General features: G+C 39.8%; 1 protein-coding gene across 6 annotated transcripts in view; it reads right to left on the bottom strand.

Moving 5' to 3' along the window:
- Positions 1-5,628: 5,628 nt before the first annotated feature.
- ZNF521 (zinc finger protein 521) overlaps positions 5,629-23,471 on the bottom strand; it is a 232,729-nt gene continuing 214,886 nt past the window's right edge. For all 6 annotated transcript variants that reach the window (XM_074879902.1, XM_074879859.1, XM_074879864.1 and 3 more), the window contains one exon: positions 5,629-6,457. In XM_074879902.1, the coding sequence (XP_074736003.1) occupies positions 6,428-6,457 (30 nt within the window). In that variant the 3' untranslated portion in view covers positions 5,629-6,427. The remainder of the gene's footprint in view (positions 6,458-23,471) is intronic.

The following is a 23,471-nucleotide window of genomic DNA, read 5'->3' on the forward strand; positions in this document are numbered from 1 at the left end:
ATTTTATGCCAGAAAATTAATTAAATTGAATTAAGCCAAAAGAACAAAGGTGTTTGGAAATAAAATATGTCAAAGGATGAATGAATCAACATGAATCTTAAATTCATCAGAAATGATGACCTAGCCGACAAATCAAATGTAGATTCACAAGTGTAATTAAGAAAATCAAAATAGTCCTGTGTCAATCATTAAACAATTAAAGCATGGGGAGTAATGAGAGGAGAGAAAGGATGGCAGTGAAGAAAAAAGGAAACATGTAACTGCTGTTTTCTGCAAAAAAGGTATGAATGACTCTGAAAGGTGGGCATTTCCCTGAATTAAAAATATCTTTGTCTTTCAGCTGCAGTCGATCTCCACCTCACTAGCTGCAAAGACAGTTTTGTTTTCACTTACCCTCTGCCCATTATTTGAGCAGAATGACATCATTCACCTTGTGGAGGTGTTGCTACATGTGGCTGATTTGATCTTGCTGAAGTGGCTGGGCCAATAAAGCAGCATAATTTTGTTACTGAACTTTTAGCCACTTTTCTAAATAATCATCTAAATATCATTGGTCCCATAAACAAGGATGAAGGTTGCGTGAGATCAAGCATCTAGAAGGAACACAAAAATTAAACAAACAGCCCAGTCAGAAAGAGGTCATTAGATTTGAGACATCTAGTATTCCAGAGCTCGCTTGCTGGATGCACCCAACACAGTAGCCTGTATGGCCATAAGATTTTTAATTGTGAGCATCTTGGAACAGCTTTACATTTTAAATCTTAAAGCAAACACTCTACATTGCTCCCCACGGTCCATGCAAAGGTAATGATTCAGTACAATGCTGAGAGGGAACCCATGCCACTGGCAAAGTCAACAGCATCATTTCTATAGCAGATACTTCTCTAGCAGCTCAATGATTCTGGTCTGTTCTGCTTTGGATATCCAATAAGATCATTGCCCAAGCAAGTATGGCATCTACAGCAGAAGCAGCCATGAACGTGCTTTGCTTTGCACCGTCCCACAGAAGTTTGCTGTTGAAAACATATGCTTAGAAAATAATGAATGAGAGAAGCATCACAAACCAGCTTGAATCATCTTGTGCCTACTTAAAATCTAGTTGTGTGCTCAGAAGAAAAATAATGGCATAGATGAAACGCATTTTCCTGCAGAAAAGGAGAATTCTGTCTTTGTCCAACATGCGGAGTGTTCACATTGATATCTAGGACCAGATGCACCAGAAAATACATTTTAGTCTTGGAGATTTTATTCCAAAACATAAGTAAGGACTGGGATATTACTCATATAGATGATTGCTTCCTACAAAAGCCAGATGTTTTATACTTAAAAATAAATAAAGATTGAAATATCTCAATGTATTTCATTTTACCCTTTACTAAACTGCATCTCCATGCTTAATGTTAACCTTCTCATTCAAATGTCATTAGCTGCTAATTAAGATGTTGATATGCTGATTGTGTATCTTGCAGTAGAGAGGATTTGCAGGCACTTACTAGGTGTTTATCAAACTCCAGCACTGTATTGGTTTAGCATAAGCGTGGCACATTTAATTTAGTGAACACTGTCCCAGTTCTCGACTCTTTTTTTCTAATACGTAATGAGCAAAACATGGCAAGTTGTCAGGAATCATCTGAGAAAAGAAGAAAAGTAAAGGAAGTGACCTAGGCACTCTTGTGCATACAGTTTTTACCTTTGATTTCAATACACCTTATTCAGAAATCTCTAAAAAGATCTCAGCATATTAATAACAAAATGAGTAAGCCCTTTGAATTTGTCTACAACTTACATTGTCCCATAGTCAGGAACAGAAGGCTCTTTAGTATTAAAGGTTTGTTTCAAGCAACTTCGTTGTTACTAACAAGAAGAGTTTAAATCAAAGAAAGGCAGTGATGATTCTGCTAGTGCAAAAGCAGTTCTGCAACACAGGGTACATTTTCACAGGACTTTTTAATATAATTTATGAATATTTGCTTGCAACATAATTGTCTTTTCTGCTGACATTTTCAAAGCAACACTGTGATTTGTTGGGTCTCCTGAGAGTCCGAGTACAAAACTGATAATTATATTAAATATACATAGACAATAAAGAGTGTGTTTACATAACTATGCCCATAAATATCTGATTGAACAGTCATTGTTCTCAAAACCCTTTTAAGCAGCTCTCTGAGGGATCCAATTCTAATGACATGATGGTTTAAAAGATGTTGCTCAGTCTTGTTCCATATTTAATTAACTTTCCTTTTTTAAACTTGTGATGGTGGAGACAATAACAAATAGCTCTGAAAAGAGAGCGAGCTTTGAAACATGAGTGAGACCTTGTCAGGCTTTTGTGTGCCACACACTGAAGAAGATCTGCACACAAGACTTGGTGGCCGGGGACCGCCCAGCTCCTGGGGGAGTGCATTGCTATAGCATTCACAGTTCACTACTACTACTAACAACAGCAACAACAATAATAATAATTAAAGAAATCTTCTGCATACAAATAAGGGAAGCAACATGGGGAGGGAAGATGGATGTATTAAATGGAATTGGTAAAATAGGCCTAAGCTTGTTTATTCTTGTGCTGCTACAGAGCAGTGAAGCAAATACTTTAAAGAGAATGGCACATTGCCCACTACGATGTAAAGGGCGTGTGAACATTAATTGAGCATCAGTGTATGACTGAACACATTAGACAGGAATCAAGGTAACATTTCTGAATTCATGAACGGTCTTATTCTACGGAGTCCTTTACAGTGCCTCATCCTAGACAGGGCTGCAACAGCAGCACAATATTCTGTTTTCACACTGAGCTATTTTTAATTGTCACCAATTATAATTCATTTACTTTTATGTGTCCTGGTTGTCACAATATTAACATTTGTAAGTCTTTCCCTTTGCAGGCTGTGAGAATCTGTTGTGACATCTCAATAAAGTGGGATTCAATCAAGGTGTGAATGAATTGTTAATCTTGTTATAAATAGATGGTGCCATATGTTGGTAAGGGAAGGGACGTCTCTCTTTTTCTGTTGTTGAGGACAGTGGTAATGAAACAAAGTGAGTGGTCATGCCAGAATTACTAATAAAAGCCCAGTCACTGAGACATGGGAAGGACTTCAGTCTTCTACGTGCTATTGAGAAGGAAGTGAGAACTATTAATGTGTCCTAGGCAGACCCTCTGAACTATTCTTTTGGGGGTTTGCAGAGTGACTCCTAAATCAGGGAAAGCAGTGAGAGCACTGGACTTTGGAGTGAACCAAAGAAGTTCTGATAATCTCCCTGTGAACTGAACCACCTAAAATGGACTGGAAAGTCAAACTTAGGCAACTGGCTATGAAAACGCATATGATGGTAAAACCTGTTTGGGGTAGCTGAATGTCATAAAGGCCTAATACACATTTATTCCTGGATCATCTTTTTTTCAGATAAAGAATCAGTGTGTTTCCTCATAAATCCAGTGCTCAGATATTATCTGGGTAGATCACTTCACTTCTGCAGTATAAATTCCATGTTTATACCTGCTTTAGGTCTGTGACGTTTCCTAAACACAGCTCTGGCAAACAAGCAGAAGGACTAATCATTTTATTAAACTATCCCTTACAGTAAAACTCATGTCCACTTGAAATCTTGGGCATAAAGCCAGTCTCAAAGGTAAAAGGATACCTTGTCCATCAATCTATCCACACAACCTTTGAACAGATTTATCCTTTCACATTGGGTTAAGGGTATGAGGAGGGGTTTCTCTTAGCTTTTGCTGACCCAGGACAGAGAAAGGCATGCCATAGCTGAAATGCACACACGCACACACAGAGAGCCGTGTCTATTCTTCCAATAGGCAAGATGATCTGCCTCTCCTGTTGATTTTTCTAAACACTGCGGTAATTCCCTGAGGAATACTCAGTTCTCATTGGGAAGTTCAGATGTCTTCCATAATCTATTTAAACAGCTATTTAGGTATCACTGAGAAACCTGTTACTTTAGAAAAGGTAAGAGGATTCCAGCACTTGATACTAGCAGCCAGCTCTCAGAAGCCACCTGGGGCTGCCTGTGGCCGTAAGACCCCCTCTATTCCCCCGCACCGACCTGAAGGGACAATCAATGCATAAAGTCTTCATCACATTCGCTGTTGCTCTGTTTCCTGTTCCTTTATTTACATATCTAGAAATTCAACATCTTTGCATGTTTTGCAAGCTGTCATGACATGAGACGCTAGTAATATGCTATGTTTTGCTTGCTAACATATTTTTGACATATTTTAGCTTTCGATTATAAGATTGCATCTTTCCCAGCTACCATCTGTCTCAACTCAGTGGCACTCTGGCATTTACAAAAACAGTAGGGTGTAATATTTCTTATATACTTGAACTCTACTAGAAACATGTTATTTTCAGTCTTAACCAATATGTCACACTTTCACACATGAAGGCTGAAATGTCTTATATCCTTTAAGGTATCTGTCAAAAATAAAGAATATATCACCACATTCAATTTGGCTGAGCTGAGTAATATATTAATGAGAGTAAGAATGGGAACAGTTTCTGACTTATAAATAGAACTGGCATTTTTCAAGCCTTGTGTACTCATGCCTGTATTTATCCTTTTGTCAGCACAAATGAGGTATTAATACAAAACTCAGGAATTTCTTTTTTGTATTGGGCAAAATATGCATAATATTCTCAAAGCTGGAGTTTTAAACATGACACATTTTTTCTTGGAATATCTGGTAACTAGATACTTTCTGACTTTACTTCTTTCCTCTCCATCCTCCATCTGTGGAGAGACAAAATGTGACATTCAGCAAACTGGAAATCACACTTTATATCCACCCTGACAGCACTAGGCAAGTGTCTCCAGCCATTTGGACTGTTGTGATGTGCAGCTCTTTAACTGCAATATTTCAGCAACACTAGTTTCCATGGGATAAAACCAACAATTCCAGCAATAGGATAGGATACTAAAATAGCTGGAGAACAGTTTTTTTGGTCCTCTTTTGTAGGTGAGCTGGAGAGGTGGGGAATATTGGTAGGCAAGGAAAGTTATTATCCCCTTCTTTCTTCTTTTTGAAATTGCAGGCAGTCAGGAGCCAATTCAGGCCCGAGCAAAGCTGTGAGGTCTTGTGACAGCTTCCCCAGGGCTGCAGTGCTAGTGAGCATCATCCCGTGATGTGCTTCACCTCCAGTCCTGCTACCTGTGTCAGAAGCGAGGGTGAGGGATGTGAGGTTGACAGTGCTACTGGCAGAGCTGTGGTGGCTCCCAGTTGACAGTACTAGACCCAACTCACTAAATAATATCACATTGAAATACACTGCTAATTATACACAGAAGATGTGCGATGCAGCAACCAACATGTCAAGTGTACAGGGTATGAAATTGTTGAGGCTGCCAAATAAAACAAACTAACAAACAAAACCAGAAAACAGTGAATATTACCCTCAAGCACACATTGCTTTGCAGTGGGCCAGCAGATCTGTTTCTACCAAGTTTATTTAAATGCCTAGCTTTGAGAAAAGTGACCTACTCCTATTGAGCAGTGTATAGGTCCTGATACAGTGGGATTCCAGATCTTGGTGGTCCTTTAGTACTACAGGAGCAGTAATAACAATGCTATTTCCAAGGAAAAAGACAAGACACAAGCACGCTCACACATAATGGTAAACTGAATTTATTTCCTTTTGGAAAACAATTCCAGTAATCTCCAGGTTCAGACCGCAGAGTAAACATTAATAACAGTAACATACAGGTTAGTTCAACTGATTCAAGAATTTGGCCGTGTGAAATCATTAAGGAAAGTCTTGAACACTCAAAGCTTCAAATGGTATCCAGAAAAAAAAACTTCTTTGACAATCTACATAACAACTATTGCATATATGGTAATGCTATCTGTCATATCGCAAGGCTTACAAATATATATACGGGCCTTATTCAACTGTGGGTTCCTGCTCTGTGAGAAAGAGTCTCTTCATATTTTTTGCAAGAATCTTCAACAATAAAAAATAGTCTTAGATTCATCCGTTTGTATACCAAAAGAGAGATTTCTAGACTGAAGTTTAAAGGAAAGGAAGGCCAAACAGAGCTGTAATGGAACATAGCTATTACCTTCTCCCTCCTCCTTGAAAATGACACTTTTTCTTAAGCTATTTTTTTCCCTCACACAGTATTATTATTATTTGTATCTTTCTTGAATAGGGCCCAAGTCCACTTGTCTTTATAAGACCATTTTAGTATCAGACAACATAATACATGTGCAACACTTTATATACAGGAAGTCTATCCGGTGCTCAAAAGTTCAAACACATGAACATCCAACAGTTTCGATAATACAAGTTTTATGGTACAATACAATGTTTCTGAATAATATACATTAACAATGAAAGTTTCGTGCAAAGAGTAAAACGTGTTCCCTTTTTGTGCCACAAAGAATTCTCTGGAAGAGACAGGCCTTGCACTAACTGCTGTGCTGGGTCATCGTATGATTCTGTAACAAAAATAAAAGAAACAGCTTAGTCACAGAACAGGTATTTCTATATGAAAAAAAGATGCAAACCCAATTCTCCCAACATATCTTGCAAAATGGTGGACTGGGATGAGTGTATGCTCAACCCCTCCTTGTTTTAGAGCAGCCAGAAGAAGCATCTTTATCAAAGAGCAGAGCTTTCCCAAATGTTTCACACTGGTGGTCGTGCACAAGAATGGCGACGCGCTCTCTCTAGGTAGGTTTGAGCTGACCTGCCCCAGTGAAACTGCATGCCAGCTCGGTGGTTCTGGTGTCCGCTTACATACGGCTCATGGTTTGTACATTATGCAAATGAGAAGTGCATTTATTTGTCATAGAAGACCTTGCTGCCTACAAACCAAAAAATATGCTAATTGGACTGTGCTTCCTAAACTGTGGCACCACTTCAAATGTTTTATTGCATTAAAACCTATTTCCCCCTAAACAGTATACACAGTATATTCTGGTAAGAGTCATTCTGTGCCTAGCAGAGAGCTCAAAGACTGATGAGAAAATAGGTGGGGTGCCACAGCCCTTCCTTCTGTCACCAAAAACCACAGGTACTTTTCCTCAAGTGAATGCAGTGCCTTATGTGAGGTGACACAGGGTGGAATTTGGAGTCTGAAATTCTCCCTTCCCATACAAGTAATCACCAAATCCAGCAGCAAACACAAGTTTCACCCTCTTTTTACTGCTGTCTTAGTCGAGTCAACCACTTTTAGGGATGAGAGATGCTATTTCAATGCCTGCACTGGCTCAGATCCTTCACAAGCATTGAGTTAAGAGCAAGGACCCAATCTAGTATGTGCTAAGTCTTTTACAATGCACACTGGATCCACAGATAACTGGAAAAGGTCTGTGATTGCTGCTTCTCAGCCAACAGGGCAGCCACTGATGAGAGATGAATTCTCCCCTTAGTAATCTGGGCCAGATTTGGGCCAGCGACCCAGAGGGCAGGGGTGTGACGTCCTGTAATTTGCTCCCAGCACGTCCAGTCCCTTCACTCTGCTTTATTAAGTTAATCTGTTTTAAAACCCCTTTGGACTAACACACTTCAGGATGAACCTGTTCCCAAAAGACAGTCATCATTTTCAACAAAGTGAACATCTACTGAACCATACCCTCCAGAGCCACCCATGAAAAGGCACAGGAAAACAGTCTTGGTGAAACAAATGTGAAATACAGCGTGACTGCAGACCAGCCTGAGAGTTTTCCCTCCCTTCCTCCTTCTCTCTCCCTAAACTGTGCACGCACACAAACAATAGTTCATGGGACATTTGGCAAGGAAAGGATCTTACAGTAAGACTGAGGAATTTTTAATGTAGTGCCATTCTCAAGATTAAAGGAAAATGACCCAGTGACACTCAAAGATGCAGTTTCCAGATGTGAATACAAAATGATTTAATGCTGATGGCAGGAATTCCAGACTGTCCAAGGCCAGAGAGTGTTAAAAAAATACACTCTACCACTTGATTTCATCTAGTTTCTTATCCTTCCATAAAATCATTTCAAAATGCTGTAAAGCAGTAACAATAGCTGCAGACCAAAATGTTGGCTGGTCACAGGTAATGGGCTCTGACTTTAAACCACAAAAGCAAGGAAATTAAGAGTTAAGCCTGACAGTCAGCCCTTTTGTCATCCTGTTGTGTCCATTTATTGCAGCACTTAAAGCATAACACCACAGGCTTATTGGAGACCCTGCAGTACCTAGAAACAACAGGACAAGTTAAATATGGGGTGGCAGCCTGAATTCTGTTTTTTTTCTCTGCTTCTGAGTAGGTGAAGTCATATACCAGTAGTTACATTGCAGAGATATTTGGGGGGGGGTGGGGTGCTGGTGTCTTTTGTTTCTAATCTACTGAGAGAGCAAGCATGTCAGTCATGCCCATTTTTTATTTCTTTTCACTAAGTAAAAACTGCATAATCAGTTTGAGGCTGAATGAACAGTTGCATATGAAGCAGTCAAAAGGTGTTTTAGAAGTGTACCCACAACTCTGGCTGCAAGACACTTTTGATTAAAAAATAAAAAGGCCCAAATATGAAGGAAACAAAATAAAACACAGCATAAGGACTGACTTGCCCTTGCTCTCAGTGTCCCTGACTCCTGTGCCCTGGTGCAAAATGAGATTCTCTAGAGATAATGAAGAGATAATAGAAAAAAAAACCAAGTGTTGCAGAGAAGAACAACATGAGGAACATTCAGAAATGCTTTGAGCAGTTTAGGCCTTAAAAAGGCAACTATAGTTATTGTAAACAGTCAAAACAAAACATGGTTTCCAAAGTAATTAAGGCTCCCCAAACGTGAGGGACTAGGGAGAAATACCTATCTGGCTAAGTGGCAAAAAAATACAAAGTGGAAGCACTTCAGAAGCATAACACTGACAAGACAAGCAGGCGAAGGATAGGAGGAGAGAGATAAGAAAAGGAGGAAAATTCTTTAATCCCACAGAGAGCCATATTCCACTCCACCAAAAGCCATCTATTGGAGACCCCATGTCTAAGTGACTGAAAATTGCAAACATTAATCCCAGTTATGAACTGTTGTTGTTTTTATGAGGGGTGTTGTGTTTAAAAATTTAGGGCAAAAATTCTCCTCCATTATCCACACAGCAGATCTCGACTCTGATAGTCTCTTTGCCTTGTGTGCAGCGAGCTCCCCGCCTCCCCGGCGGTGGGAGCTCAGGCAGGCGGGGAAAGCAGAATTTGGAGCTCCCGCCGGCAGGGACATGGCAGGGACACGGCAGGGACACGGGAGCGTGGTACACCCAGGGAGAGCACAATATTACAATCGAGATCCCCTGTGCGGCTCGGAGAGCGCGCTGCCCTTCACTAAAGACACACTACACAAGCTTGAAACACGCCTCCTCCGGAAACTTCCAACTAGTTTGCCTGAGTTTGGAGCAATTAGTACATCCACTTGCCAGAGGAGTCATTTAACTAAGTACAGGAGATATCATATGCTCCCTTTCTTTGCCTCCCCCAAATTTGATTGCACATAAACACATCTGTTTAATTATGAGGTAGTCTCCCTACGAAGCAAAAATTTCGATTTCCTACTTAGCTATGGAAAGGGAAAAATATTTTTTCTTAACATAATCTTTCCTGGACTTCAGTAATAGCTATCTTAACATTTCCAAGAGCTGTGATTTCATGAGGAGAAACTAGTTTGCAAACACAAACGCAAGCTTTCCATGCACAAAATGGAGGAACAGTGAAACAGGAGGTGTGTGTGTCGCTGCATTTGTTACCGCATTAGACACAAACTGAGCCAGGAAAACTCCTACATCCCCAATTTCTCTGTCTCAGTACTATCTGTGTGTATTACCTTAGAAAACCTGAATTCAATACATTTCACAAGCAAAATAAACTCTTAAAATGCATTTGCCCTGTTCCTAGAGATAATTATTTTTGTTAGCAGAATCCAGAATCCCAACTGTTATGTGAACTGCTATAAAATTATATGTCACCGCTTTTCTGGATGAAAATGCTTTGAGATATCCCTGTTGTTAGTGTTAAAGAGTTAAAAACATGCAAAGATTTCATAATAATACTGGGTGGAATAATCTCCTCAGCAAAAAAAAAATATAAAAAGGTTTCTTTGCAGAAATGCTGGAGACAAAAGAGGTAATACTACTTTCTGTTGTTTGGCGTATGTCTTTGTATTTCAGATAGAACATGAGAAGTACTAGCTAGCAAAAAGCTCCCACCCACAGCATCAAAATTAACGAAGAAAAAAATATCCACAGATAGCCACAGACTCACTAGCCCATTAGAATCTTTAATGTGAACTGCGGTTGCCTTCAATTTAAATGGGGCTTCTGTTTTTTATGACTAGATGAAACAAGTGATGGTTGTACCTGACAAACAGTGCAAAGAGGGTACACGTGAAGAAATATAAAGATGAAATGTAGATGCATTATTTCAACAGATGGTAACAGTACCATAGCAGCATGTTATTTTTTCCTTAGTTCAAGAACACAAACATGAGTAATCAATCATCACTGATTAAGTAATTATGGTACCCTACATGTTATCACTTATCTGGAATCCTTTATCAGCGTACATTACGGATCATCTTGTATTTTTTTTTGCATTAAAAAAAAAGCACCCCACTGCACTGCAATACAGTTCCAGGTTGTAAAACAGAACTCTACATTACTATCAACCTTTAAGCGCTACAGTTTTTTTTTAACAAAAGCAATTGGTTTCCAACAGGCTGGATAATAAGTCTTTTGACCTGCATTCTTCTCTGACCCATTAAGGTCACCCCTGTGCTCGGGCATATAGCTGACTTAGGAAATGCCTGCAAGTCCTGCATTTCATCTCCTGCCCACTCAAAATAAAGCTTTCTTTAAATGTGTCTGTACGGGTCCCTGAAGACCAGGGAGGCATCCCTGTAGTGGGCAATGGAGGGACAGAAGCTTCTGCCTTTATTAATGAATGCAGACCATTATGAGTCTGGCTGGCTCCTGCACTGTTCCCAGAAGCATATACTGTACGTGACTTAAAATGCTAGAATATTGACACAAAGCGAGCTGGGCACCCCTAAGGAAAATTACTCCTTGGATATAATGTAGGCTCGTAACAGCTATTAGAGTACAAAATAAAACCCTCCGGGATCAAACTGACATATACCACATTCTACCTACTCCTCAAACATTAGAAGAATTTCTTTGTGAAGGCATTCTCAAGGACAGCATTAAACTGACTTTTGTAGCAATCTGCAACAGCTTTTTGGCTTACAGCTTTTAGTACTAAATCTCTAGTTTGAATCAATATAAGTACTATATCTTCCACATTAATCAATACATTTGGTTCAATACACGTTCTATTAAATTATACTTTCTAATCAAGATTTTCTGCTTCTCTTCCCTTCTTTTTATTCCAACTTCTTACCCTGTACCATACTTTTCAAACTGTCTGCAGCTACCAAGAGGATGTTGGATTTTCCAGAACCAAAGGGGAAGAAAAAAAGGCTTGTGGAAAAGGCAAGCCTAGCTAAACCTTAAGTGCAGTGGTAATGACGAATCAAAAATGCAGTTTCACAGTGTCAACATGGTTTCCAGAACTTCGGTCTGATGCTTTGTTACTTAACTGGTTGGCACGATGAAAGACCTCTCAGGCAGAAAGCTCTGCACTCCACACTGCTGAAACACTGTATCATGTGGAAAGGTGGGGGGACGAGGGAAGAGGAGTATTAACTGTTAACACCAAAACCAAATAAATGAAACTTACTCAGATGTAACTATAACTTTAAGAAAAATCTCAAAAAAGGTTGATTTTTATAGCCTTTCTTCAAACTTGTACTGCTTCAGTACTGCAGCACCGAGCTTCTTTCTTCACAGCCCCATTATATTGTCGCAGGGTTCTTCCCTGGTAAACTGTAATATGATTATACCCTAGACTAAAATGATGAGATATTTAGATTTGTGGGATACTAAGATTAAATACATACTATAAATTAAGATGTAAAAAGATATTATTTAGTCCAGGTCTTTGGGGATATTTGAAATGTTTGGATAGAAGATGTCTCCAGCAATCTGAGTGATGTACACAGTTACAGTAAATGACTATTCCACACCTGTGCTATATTTGGTAGAATGTGGTTATTCTTCATAAGCAGAGAATATGAAATGTAATGTCAAAATGACAAACATGTATATTGCAGGCATTTGCCACTGTCTTACAGATCAGAAACACTGCACTGATGTCCCTTACAGTCAGTTTCTTTTTCTTGTCTCCATATAATCACTGTAAACCTGCAGAGAAACTGTTGCATTTTCTTTTGACATTTAACATCATCTTACTCAGCTCACAATAGCATCTTATAATACTTTCTAGATGACACTGTGTCACCATTAAAGAAAAAGGTGAAATAGCATAATAAAAGAGAAGAACAAGAATTCATAGAATTTAAAGACAGAAAGAACCCATTAGGGCGTTTTCTCCACCCATCTTGCCAGTGTTGGATTATTGCCTATAGTGTAATTTCAAGTGTTTTGCCCAGTCCAATTTTAATTAGAGCTTCCAATGCTCCTCTTGGGAGACTATTTCACAACTTCACAGACCTCAGGGTTAGGATTTTTTTTCCTGATGTTCATCCCAGGAGAGGAAGAGGCTCAGCCAGCCCCAAATCACACATGAAACCAAATCTGCATAGTCAGGAGCTGGTTTCAGTAGATTATCTGGGCCATTTCAAAGCATCTGAAAGCAGTAAACTTACTTTCAATGTCCCAAAACATTAAAGCCCTGGCTCCACTGCTGCTGCAAGCAATTAAGAAGATTCTGTTACATGGGCTTCTCAGGCTCAGCTGCTGTACAGGTAAAAATGTAGTATAGGTGGGATTTGTGTTCCTACAGCAAGGGCAACCACTTTTACAGTCCACCTCCACCAAATGAATTAATGGAAGGTTAGGGTGATATCTAGGTCTAGTCTATGCTATAATCCTTCATTGTACTGATAGAGCATCTATGAACACTCAGACTGTAAACATTTCTATATTTTTCACACACGTGAAATACAAAAAGAGCTACTTCAGTTGAAGCTCATCAACAGATGATGTGACCATAGATTATTTTCCCTCTCAGGCCCCTCCCTTCCTTTCATAAAACATAAACTACAAGAAATTAACTTAAATTGTTGTATCTGAAATCTTGGAACTAACAAATGTTTCTGATGTGTTTCATCCCAGGAATGACAATGTTTCTGACACAAGAATCAACATATATTCAGATTTCAGGGGTCACACTTACCCTGAGTGAATGAGGGAGCTAGAAAGGAGGTGATGTCTAATAGTTTTTCATAGGTGATAAATAGGAAACCAAATGGAGACTTTGGTGTTCTGGACAGAAGAGAAAAAATTCCAGGCAAGATGTCCCTGCCACCAGCATCTCCAGTACTGCAGTGCAGCTGGCAGAGCAGGACACGTACCAACGAATTTTTAAATGCACTAAAGTAGGCATGGAGTTTCATCCAGGCCAAGTTTGATCACCAGCATAGACCTAACAAAACACAGTCTCTGAAACTTGAGATTCCCAAGGAAATAAGGATTTGATCTGAACTAAAACAGAGCTAGTTCCACAACAAAGCAGGGGCCAAATCCCATGAGAATCTGTGTTCCCATAAATACTACTTATGTGTGGTGAGTTGATGTTTACCAGCCTTTGACAATCAGGTCTGTTCTCAGACATGATGGCCAATTAAACGGTCATCTTAGGTCATGACTGACTACTGTTCACAATGATCATTTAGGAAAGTCTACACTGAATTGCATTTATTCATATGAATTAGTTCACCTAAGATACGTGATTCAGTATTATATTAATGTCTCCGAAATGGCATGACTGCTAATCAGATCGTACTCTTTATTGTATTTATGTAAAACTCTCAGTGTTCTGGTTCTTCTACTCAAGCGTTTCCAGCTGGGCCAGAAAAAAACCTACCCATAAAAAAGTCTCAAATTGGATAGCATGTTCTCAGGGATGCAAACTGAAAATTAAAACCAAAACCAAACCAAACCAAAACCCCTGATACCTATTTATCTTCAGAGACTTCCAGTAAGTCACTAGTAAAATGTCAATGATTCCTTTTGGATTCATTATTGTACGTGAGTACATATATCACAGATTTGTTGTATGGAAAAGAATGACATATATTCCTAGGTACAGCAAGTAAGACCTTCATCACTGTCACCAGAAGAGAACAGACACACACACAGGTGTCTGTTCACCATCCTTGCACCTTCCTCATTATAAGCGTTGGCAGGGGGCTTCTGGTTAAGCCCCTGACATAAATCAGAGTAGCTCCAAGGCTGTTTTAACCTATGGTGCCAGGCAATAGCCTTCCATATGACTCCCTTACCCTGTTAGTTGTTTACTGAAATGCAGTGGAACTTACAACAACCTCTTCCACTTCAGGTAAAGTGTGCCTGGCTGCACGGGCAATGTACATGTATTACCCTGATAAATGGTAAGATGATGGTGATGGGGAGGGAGGACAATGGTTAGGACATGTTCACAGCAATTCATTGAAACTGGGAAACCTTCCTGCTCTTTTATGCTGCAAAGGGGTTGTACTGCTAGTCAGGATCCAGGCGTAAGTCTTGTTTGTAGCAAAACAACGCTTTTGTGATACTGCAAATGTTTGAAATTAATACACAAGCATCCTTCCCCAATAAGAAAATTGTTCATTAAGTGGGAATAAAAGCTTAAACAAAAAAGGCAAAAGAAGGCACTTCTGAGAAATATATCAAAAGTCTTATTACTTTAGGATATGGTTATGATTACCCTGGTATAAATTAAGAGAAACTCCTCTGAAATCAAGGGAATTTCAAGATAGGGACAAGTAAGAATAGAGCTAGGACTGTAGAGTTTAAAACAAAGTGAATATTGCTCATGTACTGGTTGATTCTTGCACTCTCTGCAGAGGCCATAGCCAGAAGTCTCTTCAACCTCTCAGACACAGCCAGGCAAAGAGCAAGCAGAACCCAAAGCTGAACAAATCCAGATGTATCTATAGCTATTGTATAACAGAGTAACGGGGGACAACAAGCTTTGATAGGCAATACTGCCTAATAAGATATTCAAGGATTAAGTCAGTGTTTTACAGACACATGTGTTCATGGGCTAGTTGTTGCTCTGCTTTAATTTTTTTTCCTTTGTTATATTTAATTTATCATGCTGGTGCTTTCTAAACTACAACATCTGTAAACAAGTTTAAGTTTGACCTCCCTCCCATTTTACATCCACAAGCAGCACTCCTACTTCGTGCTCTAATTTTAGATACCTTAAAGACAAACAAATCTGTGGGGGAGAGAGAAAGAGCCAACAAACCCAAACAACAAAAACAAAACCCCTTGTCTGACAATATGTGTTCATCTTACATGAATACAAATTTGCCTAGCTGGGAGCAAGAAACTGGCTCCTGGAACTGGAGCTACACTATGTACAGATTCCTTTATAGGTCAAACCCAATTAAACAAACTACTACTAAATATTTAACAGCTCAGTGCAGTAATTAGTGACAAATAATGGAAACTTAAATTGATAATCGCACAGAAATGTCCTGTTGGAAACATTACACGTTTCTTGCTCCTCCTGTTTCTCTCACACTCACTGAATCCTGATAGGTCTTTTCAGGGATTAAACTGACAAATGAATCTGGATTTTACACACAACTATTTGGTCTGCAATGAAGTTTTCTATGAAATGTGAGAAATTGAACTTCTTCTCAAAATTCCATTCTGGGTTCTCTGATTCAAAGCAGAGTAACTGCTAGATCATGAATTGATTTCAAATCTTAAAGCAACCGGCAGGTCCAGAATTTAAGCTCCTGTCCATAGGATTCAAAAGGTCACCCAATTAAAATGGGGAAGCACACAGAGCTGTGATTTATATGCAAAGAGCAACCTTTAAAACAATGAACCTTGCCAGCTTTCCACAGGTGCATGTACAAGAATTCCTTTGAACAAAATTACAAGTGAAATTACAAGTTTCTTGATACAGCCTGAAAGAAAAGGGCTGTTAACTTGTCTGCACTCTTATTATACAGACAGACACATCCCACACTGGTATTGATCGCCGAGTTCACCTCCCTACCTCGTGACATAACGCTAGGTACTGTGCTTACCAGGTGACAAAGGGACAGCCTGGAATCTGGATTCCCTGCACATTGCTGGCCAGCGCTTGGGGTCTTGTACAACAGCACTCAGCACACTGGAGGTTATGGATCAGCCCGAGATTAACTCAAAGCAACTGACATCATTTTTGCTTAGATAAAAGCAAACCCTGAACAAGCCGAGTTTTGAAATCACCAAACCTGCCTGTTGTCGTTTGAACCAGACGAAACCAGGACACTGGCTCTGGTACATGGAAATCATATTTGAAAGTTATCCAGCCAGTAAGCCTACATGCACCCAGTTAAGAGAATGTATAAGTGGACTAGTGCATATTTTGGATCCTGAAATCAGGAACACAAGTGAAAATATGTCCCCTTGTGCATGATATATCAATTTAAAAATGTATAGGAAAGAAAAGGAAAAACTATGGAGTTCTGCTAGCTCTCCTCCTCTTCTAAATGCCCCAAACTCTGTTGCACATCAGTGCATCTATTTCTTTCAAGACAGTTTGCAAGGAAAGCCACACTGAGCAGATTTGATGGTAACGGCCAAAAATTTCTGAGCTGATAAGCAGAGGCCCCCATGGCTTTTGCCCTCTGACTTTCTTCACAACTGGTTACTGTGCAAGCCCATCTCGGACATCTTATAGTCCTTTTTCCTACTGCTCTTCAAACAACAATAGTGGGAACTGGGACAGTGCTTATGTGGCAGGCTTGGTGTGTGTGTGAATGACAAATCTACTTGTTGGAAAAGAAAATAAGAACAATTTTTATCCCTTCATAGCTGGTAAATAGTTAAACAGTTAAGAACCCTATGTTGAAACAAGTTCTTAGAGCAACCTCATCTGAGTTCCCTCCTTTTCAGTGCAAGAAACTCCATATTGTAAAGGTGACTTTGGAGAGACCAGAATGCTATTTTGTCCTTTATAATGAAGTCACTACTTCTCTAAATTTTGTAAGGACACACACTGTAAATCAATAATCTGGAGCATTTACTGACGTGTGGTACCAGGACAATAAATTTTATGTTTGTCATTGTGGTTGTTGGTTGTAAAATGCAGAAGTCTGAATTCTCTATTGTCTTCTGTTTTGTTGTCATTTGCATTTGTAAAAGAAGTGTGAAATGTGACCACAGCTAAATGGGAGGAATGTTACTCTCACTTTCTCCTGTTTTCAGAGCCTATAAAAGGGGGAAGACAATGAAGTCAACATTTACGTTTTAATACTTCCCCTCAGCAAACCAAGAAGTACTACATAAAGAAGCATCCTTTTATGTCTTTTTCCTTCCTCCCCATGAGGGAAGAAGTATCTTCCTACCAAATGTCATTCTTTGAGCTTGGTCATTCTGTTTCCTGTCACACAGCTGGCCAGTGACACGTTGCAAGTCAGACATGTCATTAGATCCTGCCTTGACCCTGCAGTGACAGTCGAAGAAATGCCCCCCCTCGCCTCTGGGTTTGGCTTGTGATGCTGTGGTACTCCTGTCTCCTAGGCTATCTTCTGCCAGGGGATCCAGCCTCGTGCAGCTGCTGCTTTCACCCCTTGCTGCCCATTTGGACTGTTTTTTTATCATGGCAATCTTCTGACTGAGTGAAAAGAATCACATTTAGGAGGAAATAACTGGAGACAACACCTACACTCATTTGCTGTCTGTGTTTAGTGCCAAGGTGTCTGAAATACAGAACTTTAATTCCTTTACAAAAAGATGTGCTGTAGCTATGGTGAGGCTAATCTATAACCCTCGCAGTCTTATATAATTTGCTACTCCAAGTTAATTTTAATTCATTACAATAAAACCCACCTAATTAAAGTAACTCTTTAAAGTGAAGTATTAGCTCGATCCCAGGAAAAAAAAAGCAGAATCTTTGCTATCGAAGTGCAATTCATCATATCACAGTGCACACTTACATAAATTCAAAGGTAAGCTATAAACAAGTACCCACAGCAATCGTGCCATGCATAAAGGGGCAGGCAACAGGAGGCCTGCCTTCTAATCAGCCCTCAAAGGAACCTGCCACACAGAAGTGGCACTTACTCTAATTTAAAGCTCTCACAGTTACTTTACCTTGGCAAAATTTATAAACTAATAACTTTAGTAAACAGACTGGCACTCCAAACAGAAAAACAAAACCAACACAACGGTTCAGGCTTGCAGAGAAAGCAGCTTTTCCAGAAAGGTACTGTCTTCAACAATGAGATAAAACATGTGTTTGGGGGCTACTCTTATGGTCCCTGATGTTCAGTAACAGTTCTGCACTGTCCTGTTAGGTCTGTACTACTACTTCACTGTGGTCTATAGTCTATTGTCCTCGCAAATCTTTTCAGCTCTTAAGACATTTTACACACCTTAGTGTTCTGGTCAGCTCAACCAAAGAAATACTTCTGGATTTGAAAGAGCCTACTCTGGGGCTATGGCTTTCCTTAAAATGTCATTAAATTGTCACGGCAATCTGCTTTCAAAATGTCAGTTTAAAAACATATTTAATATTTGCCATTAAAGCTCACATTCTTTCTCATCTCTATTATTTTTGCTTCTCAGTAACTGTTAAGAACTACAAAAATTATACTGTTCTCCATTTACATACATGAAGAAAAACAAAAGAAATTCAGAAAGCAGTAATAAGGACTAAGCAGAAAATCTCTGTAATACATGCAGCACAATATTGGAATTTTTTGTGTTATGTCCTAAAACACACCACTTTGTAGAAAGTTCCTTTTCAAATCAAAGCAATACTACAGTAAAACAACTGCAGGCAAAATTCCTAAGACACAATGCAGTTTGTGTCAGAACGCTCATCACTTCAGGCTGACCTGTCAAACTATCTTGGGGAACATGGTAAAAAGGCAGATCTGCAAGTTGGTAAAAAACTTTTGAATGATAAAAAAATACGCCTTGCTCACAAACCACAGAATGTCATGCAATGTTAAATGAGCTGTACTGATGCTTACAGCAGATGTCCATCCCTTTCTACTGCTTATAGGCACACCTGCTCGGGCTGTGCTCCTAAGACCACTGAGAGGGAGCCAACATTTTGAAGCTCTAACAGAAGAAACCAAATAAATAAAAAATCTGTGCTCAGATGAGTGATGCAGAATAGAGATCGGAATTTAGTACTATACACATATACCTGCTATCAGCAATAGAGCTATGTTGTAAACTCGGTACAGGTGAAGCCAGCGAGATGACATTTTTGGACCTTGATAGGCAATTTCTGGCACCTGCATTTTCAGGAGTTTCTCAACACCTTGCAGAACCTGACCCCTGCACCCAACCCACATCCTTAGGGGACCTAGTATGGTCTGAAGGTACCTCTTTTTACACAGAAGGAATTAAGATTTTGGCCATGGGGATTTTCCAGAAACTAATGCAATTGTCAAGACAGTCTACAGAACTCACCAGAGAATCATTTCTAAGGGTTTTTGAAATCACCACTTTTCATAGATATATTTCTCTATTAATTTCTGCACAACAGTCCAACATCTGCGGAAACTTATCATTCTCTGTTAAATTGTGTACATTTTCAGACTCATTCCTATAAAACCACTGTATATTTTCGTAAAGCCATGCAGCCTAAACATTCAAATCTTGGGCCACTATAGTCCTCAGTGCACGTTAAAGTGTCTATAAGGCTGCCCAAACTTATGCCAGCTTGTAATAGCCTCCATGGGATTGGTATATCAATTAAAAATCCTGGAATTCATCAGAGTCTGAGACACACCTGTGAGAACCAAAAGGGAGTGATACGGAATCAGCTAGCAAAATAAACAGGAATTGCTGCATACTGAGGGAATCCTTGGCTGTCTGACTAAGGTACCTTTTATACTGGCAGGGGATGCAAATTGGAGCCCGAGGATCTGCACTTTCATTTTCAAAGCACTTCGCAAACATCAACCACTTCACCTTCACGCCATTGCTGCAAGGGAAGTAAATATGTACAGTTCCAGCATCCTCTGTTTTCTGGAGGTGCAAAGAAGTACAGGGTATTTTTACAGGCACAGTCTGTGTTCCTTCACAAAAGGGAGCGTTTGACAACCTCTTCCTTCGTGGGCAAATGAGTTTCCCAAGGCCACCGAGGGAATTGGTGGCAGAACAGGGATTACTAGAGAGATCCTGCTATCTAGCCTGGTGCTAAGTCCACCCTGCCTCCCCTGCAACACACAGCAGCAACTTGCTGAATTCCAGCCGTACGCTGCTTTGCTGTAGAGGACAGATTACTACATGTCATCCTCTATAATCTCTCCTGTAAGAGGGATTCTACATGTTTCCTGGGGACCCCCCCCTTTGCTTCCCCCCACAAATGGTGGCAAGGTTAGAGACAAGTTGTTTTCTCAAGGCTGAGATTAAAAATGGCTCTGTGTTTTGCTAAGCATTCCTCTGAAGCACAGGCAGCGTGTGCGTGTGTGTCTGAAAACGACCCCAATGAAAGGAAGGAATGAGAGATGCTAAACAATGCTGTGCAAAGTTGCAGACTGTTCGGCTACAGGCCAGAAAATGAATCCAATTTTTCATTCTGTCATTATAAATATTTCAGTGCAAATGGTACTGATTTTCTGCAACTGTGGTTAAGCAAAGGGCCTCCGAGTGAATATTTCAGGAAAAAAAAAAAAAAGAAAAAAAGAAGAAGAGGGAAGGGAAAAAAGAAAAAGAAAAGGGAGGAGGGAAAATTAAGGTTAGCAACCAATTAATTTCCAACTTTCAGTGTAAAAGATTCTGGGAAAAATTCTACAGTGATGCAGCGTGTGACTCAAAGAAGGAGGAAAAAAAACATTTACTCTGCTCTTCTTCTGACAGTTTCTCATAAAATATCTGCAGTCCATCTATCTTTTAGTACTCCAGGCTCCTCTGGAGAGCAGAAAATAGTAGTTTAAAGCTCACTTCAGTGCCAGTCTGCGGGAGATTGCTTTCCACAGGACCCCTGCTGATGGAGGCCTAGGGGAAGAGGCCCAGGAGTTATTCAATCAGTCCAAGGCTCTGGGGCGGCCGGGGCTCCTTTGAGGGCTGATTATAAAGCTGCCCTCCTGTTGCCTGCCTCCGAACAGAACGAAATGAGCAGCCTCTTGCTGAGCAGATTCTGCAAGAAGGAATTTCACCTGTCATGGAGTTTGTCAGAATTTCAGGATTTATCTTGGTGCAAAATTAATAAAATACCAACTAGGATTTCAGCCTGACTACTCAGCTGTGTCATCTCAAAGTGATCTTTCACGTAAGAAAACCTGGACACAGAGCTACTGAAGTCATTCTTGCCCTACTTTTGCTCAGGAGCTTCGGCAGGATGCTATGACTGAATAATAAAACGATTAGAGGTGGATTTCCTGACAATTACACCCAACGTCAAGCACTGGGTGGGTGCTACTGTCCTAACGCGTGACCTTCCACCTTACTTCTGTGGTTCCTAAATCTCCCTGGAATAAGCTAGGAATCAGAAATAGAAAAAGATCATTTCTGCAGTTTATAACCTAGCAGGTCCCTTATGGCAGCACATCTGTTAAGTTCATACACTGGTATTCCAGGTCTGGATTTGATTTATAAGTTTTAAAGGAATACAAACAACAGACTACATAAGATTACATTCAGTGAAACACTGCAAATTAATATTGCTGTGACAGTCAAGTACATGGTCTTTTAACCGTATTGTGAGTCTAATATTGCGGTAAGGTGCCAGGTTGATAAAGCATCATCTCAAACCTCTGCGAACTGAGTTCAGTTCTTTCAAAGCTAGACAGTCTCACCGGTCTTCTGACAGTGCCTTACAGCAATAATAATAATAAAAAATCTTTGTACACTACCTATTTAAGTAAAATTGTGCTAGCTTATAGCACTTGGTCACATGAATTTCAAGTCTCAGGTAGCATAGAAGCAATTAAAAAAAAAGCAAGAAAGCTTTTCACCTAAAAGAGGAGATCAACTTGTAGAAAATAAAATAGTTGTCAGTTAAGCCAGCTGATGGGTAAATAAATATTATTCAATTTACAATGCTATTGGTTCAGATCTTGACATGGAGAAACAGAGATCCACTGTACCAAGAAACAGCAAAGTATGCCCAGATTGGGAACAAAGATGCATTTGCCATCAGTAGCTCTTACCCTATGTCATTGCAATTTCTATACACTGTCCAAAGCTGTTTGCTGTTTGAAGTAACAAATCTACCTTTCTGTCTATTTGCTCATCAGCATTTTCTAACAAGAGCTTAAAACAAACGGTAACGTATCACTTTCCTACCTCCTCACCCTTTAAATGACAATTCAACATTAATACACATCATAAAGCCACCTTTACCAGGCAGTAGTAGTCTGACAGTTTTAACACCAAGAGATCTCACAGTAAAGAGAGAGAGAGAAAGCACGCAAGTGAATGCACAGATGGTGGGAGGGGACACAGGGTGCTCTCAGCAGGCTACAGTAGAGATGCATTAACTCCACAGAGGGATAAGGGCTTCCCACCAGTACAGTCATGAATTATAACTGAGCATGGGAGTGAGTTCTTAGTGCCTGTCTCACAGCAAATATACTGTTCCATTTTCCTGCACAATCACCTTTCACCTTTACAAACGCAAAGCAAAGCAAAATGCACCACTAATACTTAACAATATCACAGGTTCTTTCTATTACATAGCACACATCTATACGCAGGAAGTATGGGGGGAAGCAGGGTATTCACTGACACAGAGTGTCCCTAAGCAGATTTACACACCCATGATCAGTGACTGTGTCTAGTGAGTCCACTGCAAAATGAGACTATAACAATACAGATAAACAACTAAAGCTGCATGTAGAAATGTGTGTAACTCAGCAGTATTTGTTCACGAGAACTGAATCATCTCTTTCTCTCTTCCCTTGTTAACAGGGTGGAGGACACTCAATTTCAGCTTTGAACACAAGGGAAGCTCAACTTAAAAAAAAAATCATGAGAGCCTGCAAAAATTCACTCTTTTTCCACCCAAAATCATATTTCAGATTCAGTTTGATCAAAGCATGGTGAACCTGACGCCAATAACAGGTAGAAAAGCTAAACCTAAAAGCTGTTCCTCCTCGTTGGGGTTTTGTAATGAACAGCTCCAGTTGTGTAGCCATCAGCATTTTTGACTAACGTTTGAAATGGAGAAATCTAATGATGCTATTTTTTTTTCATAAAATAGAAGAAGATAAAAAAAAGAAGAAAAATAAAAGAAAAATAAGGAAAGTCACCACTTTTGAGCCAAGATTGCTGTTTACTGGAGTTTCCTGGATGTGTCTCTTTATGAATCACTGACCACACCTTGTTTTCACTATCTGCACCTCCTCCCTAGGGGAATTCATCCCCTCCCAACTTCCCTCCTACTCAATGAACCTATCAATGGAGAAAACTTGTTATTTTAGGCAGCTGAAAATTTGACCAATTTT

This window comes from Strix uralensis, chromosome 1 (genome assembly GCF_047716275.1).
Source record: "Strix uralensis isolate ZFMK-TIS-50842 chromosome 1, bStrUra1, whole genome shotgun sequence".
In the NCBI taxonomy this organism is placed as follows: Eukaryota; Metazoa; Chordata; class Aves; order Strigiformes; family Strigidae; genus Strix; species Strix uralensis.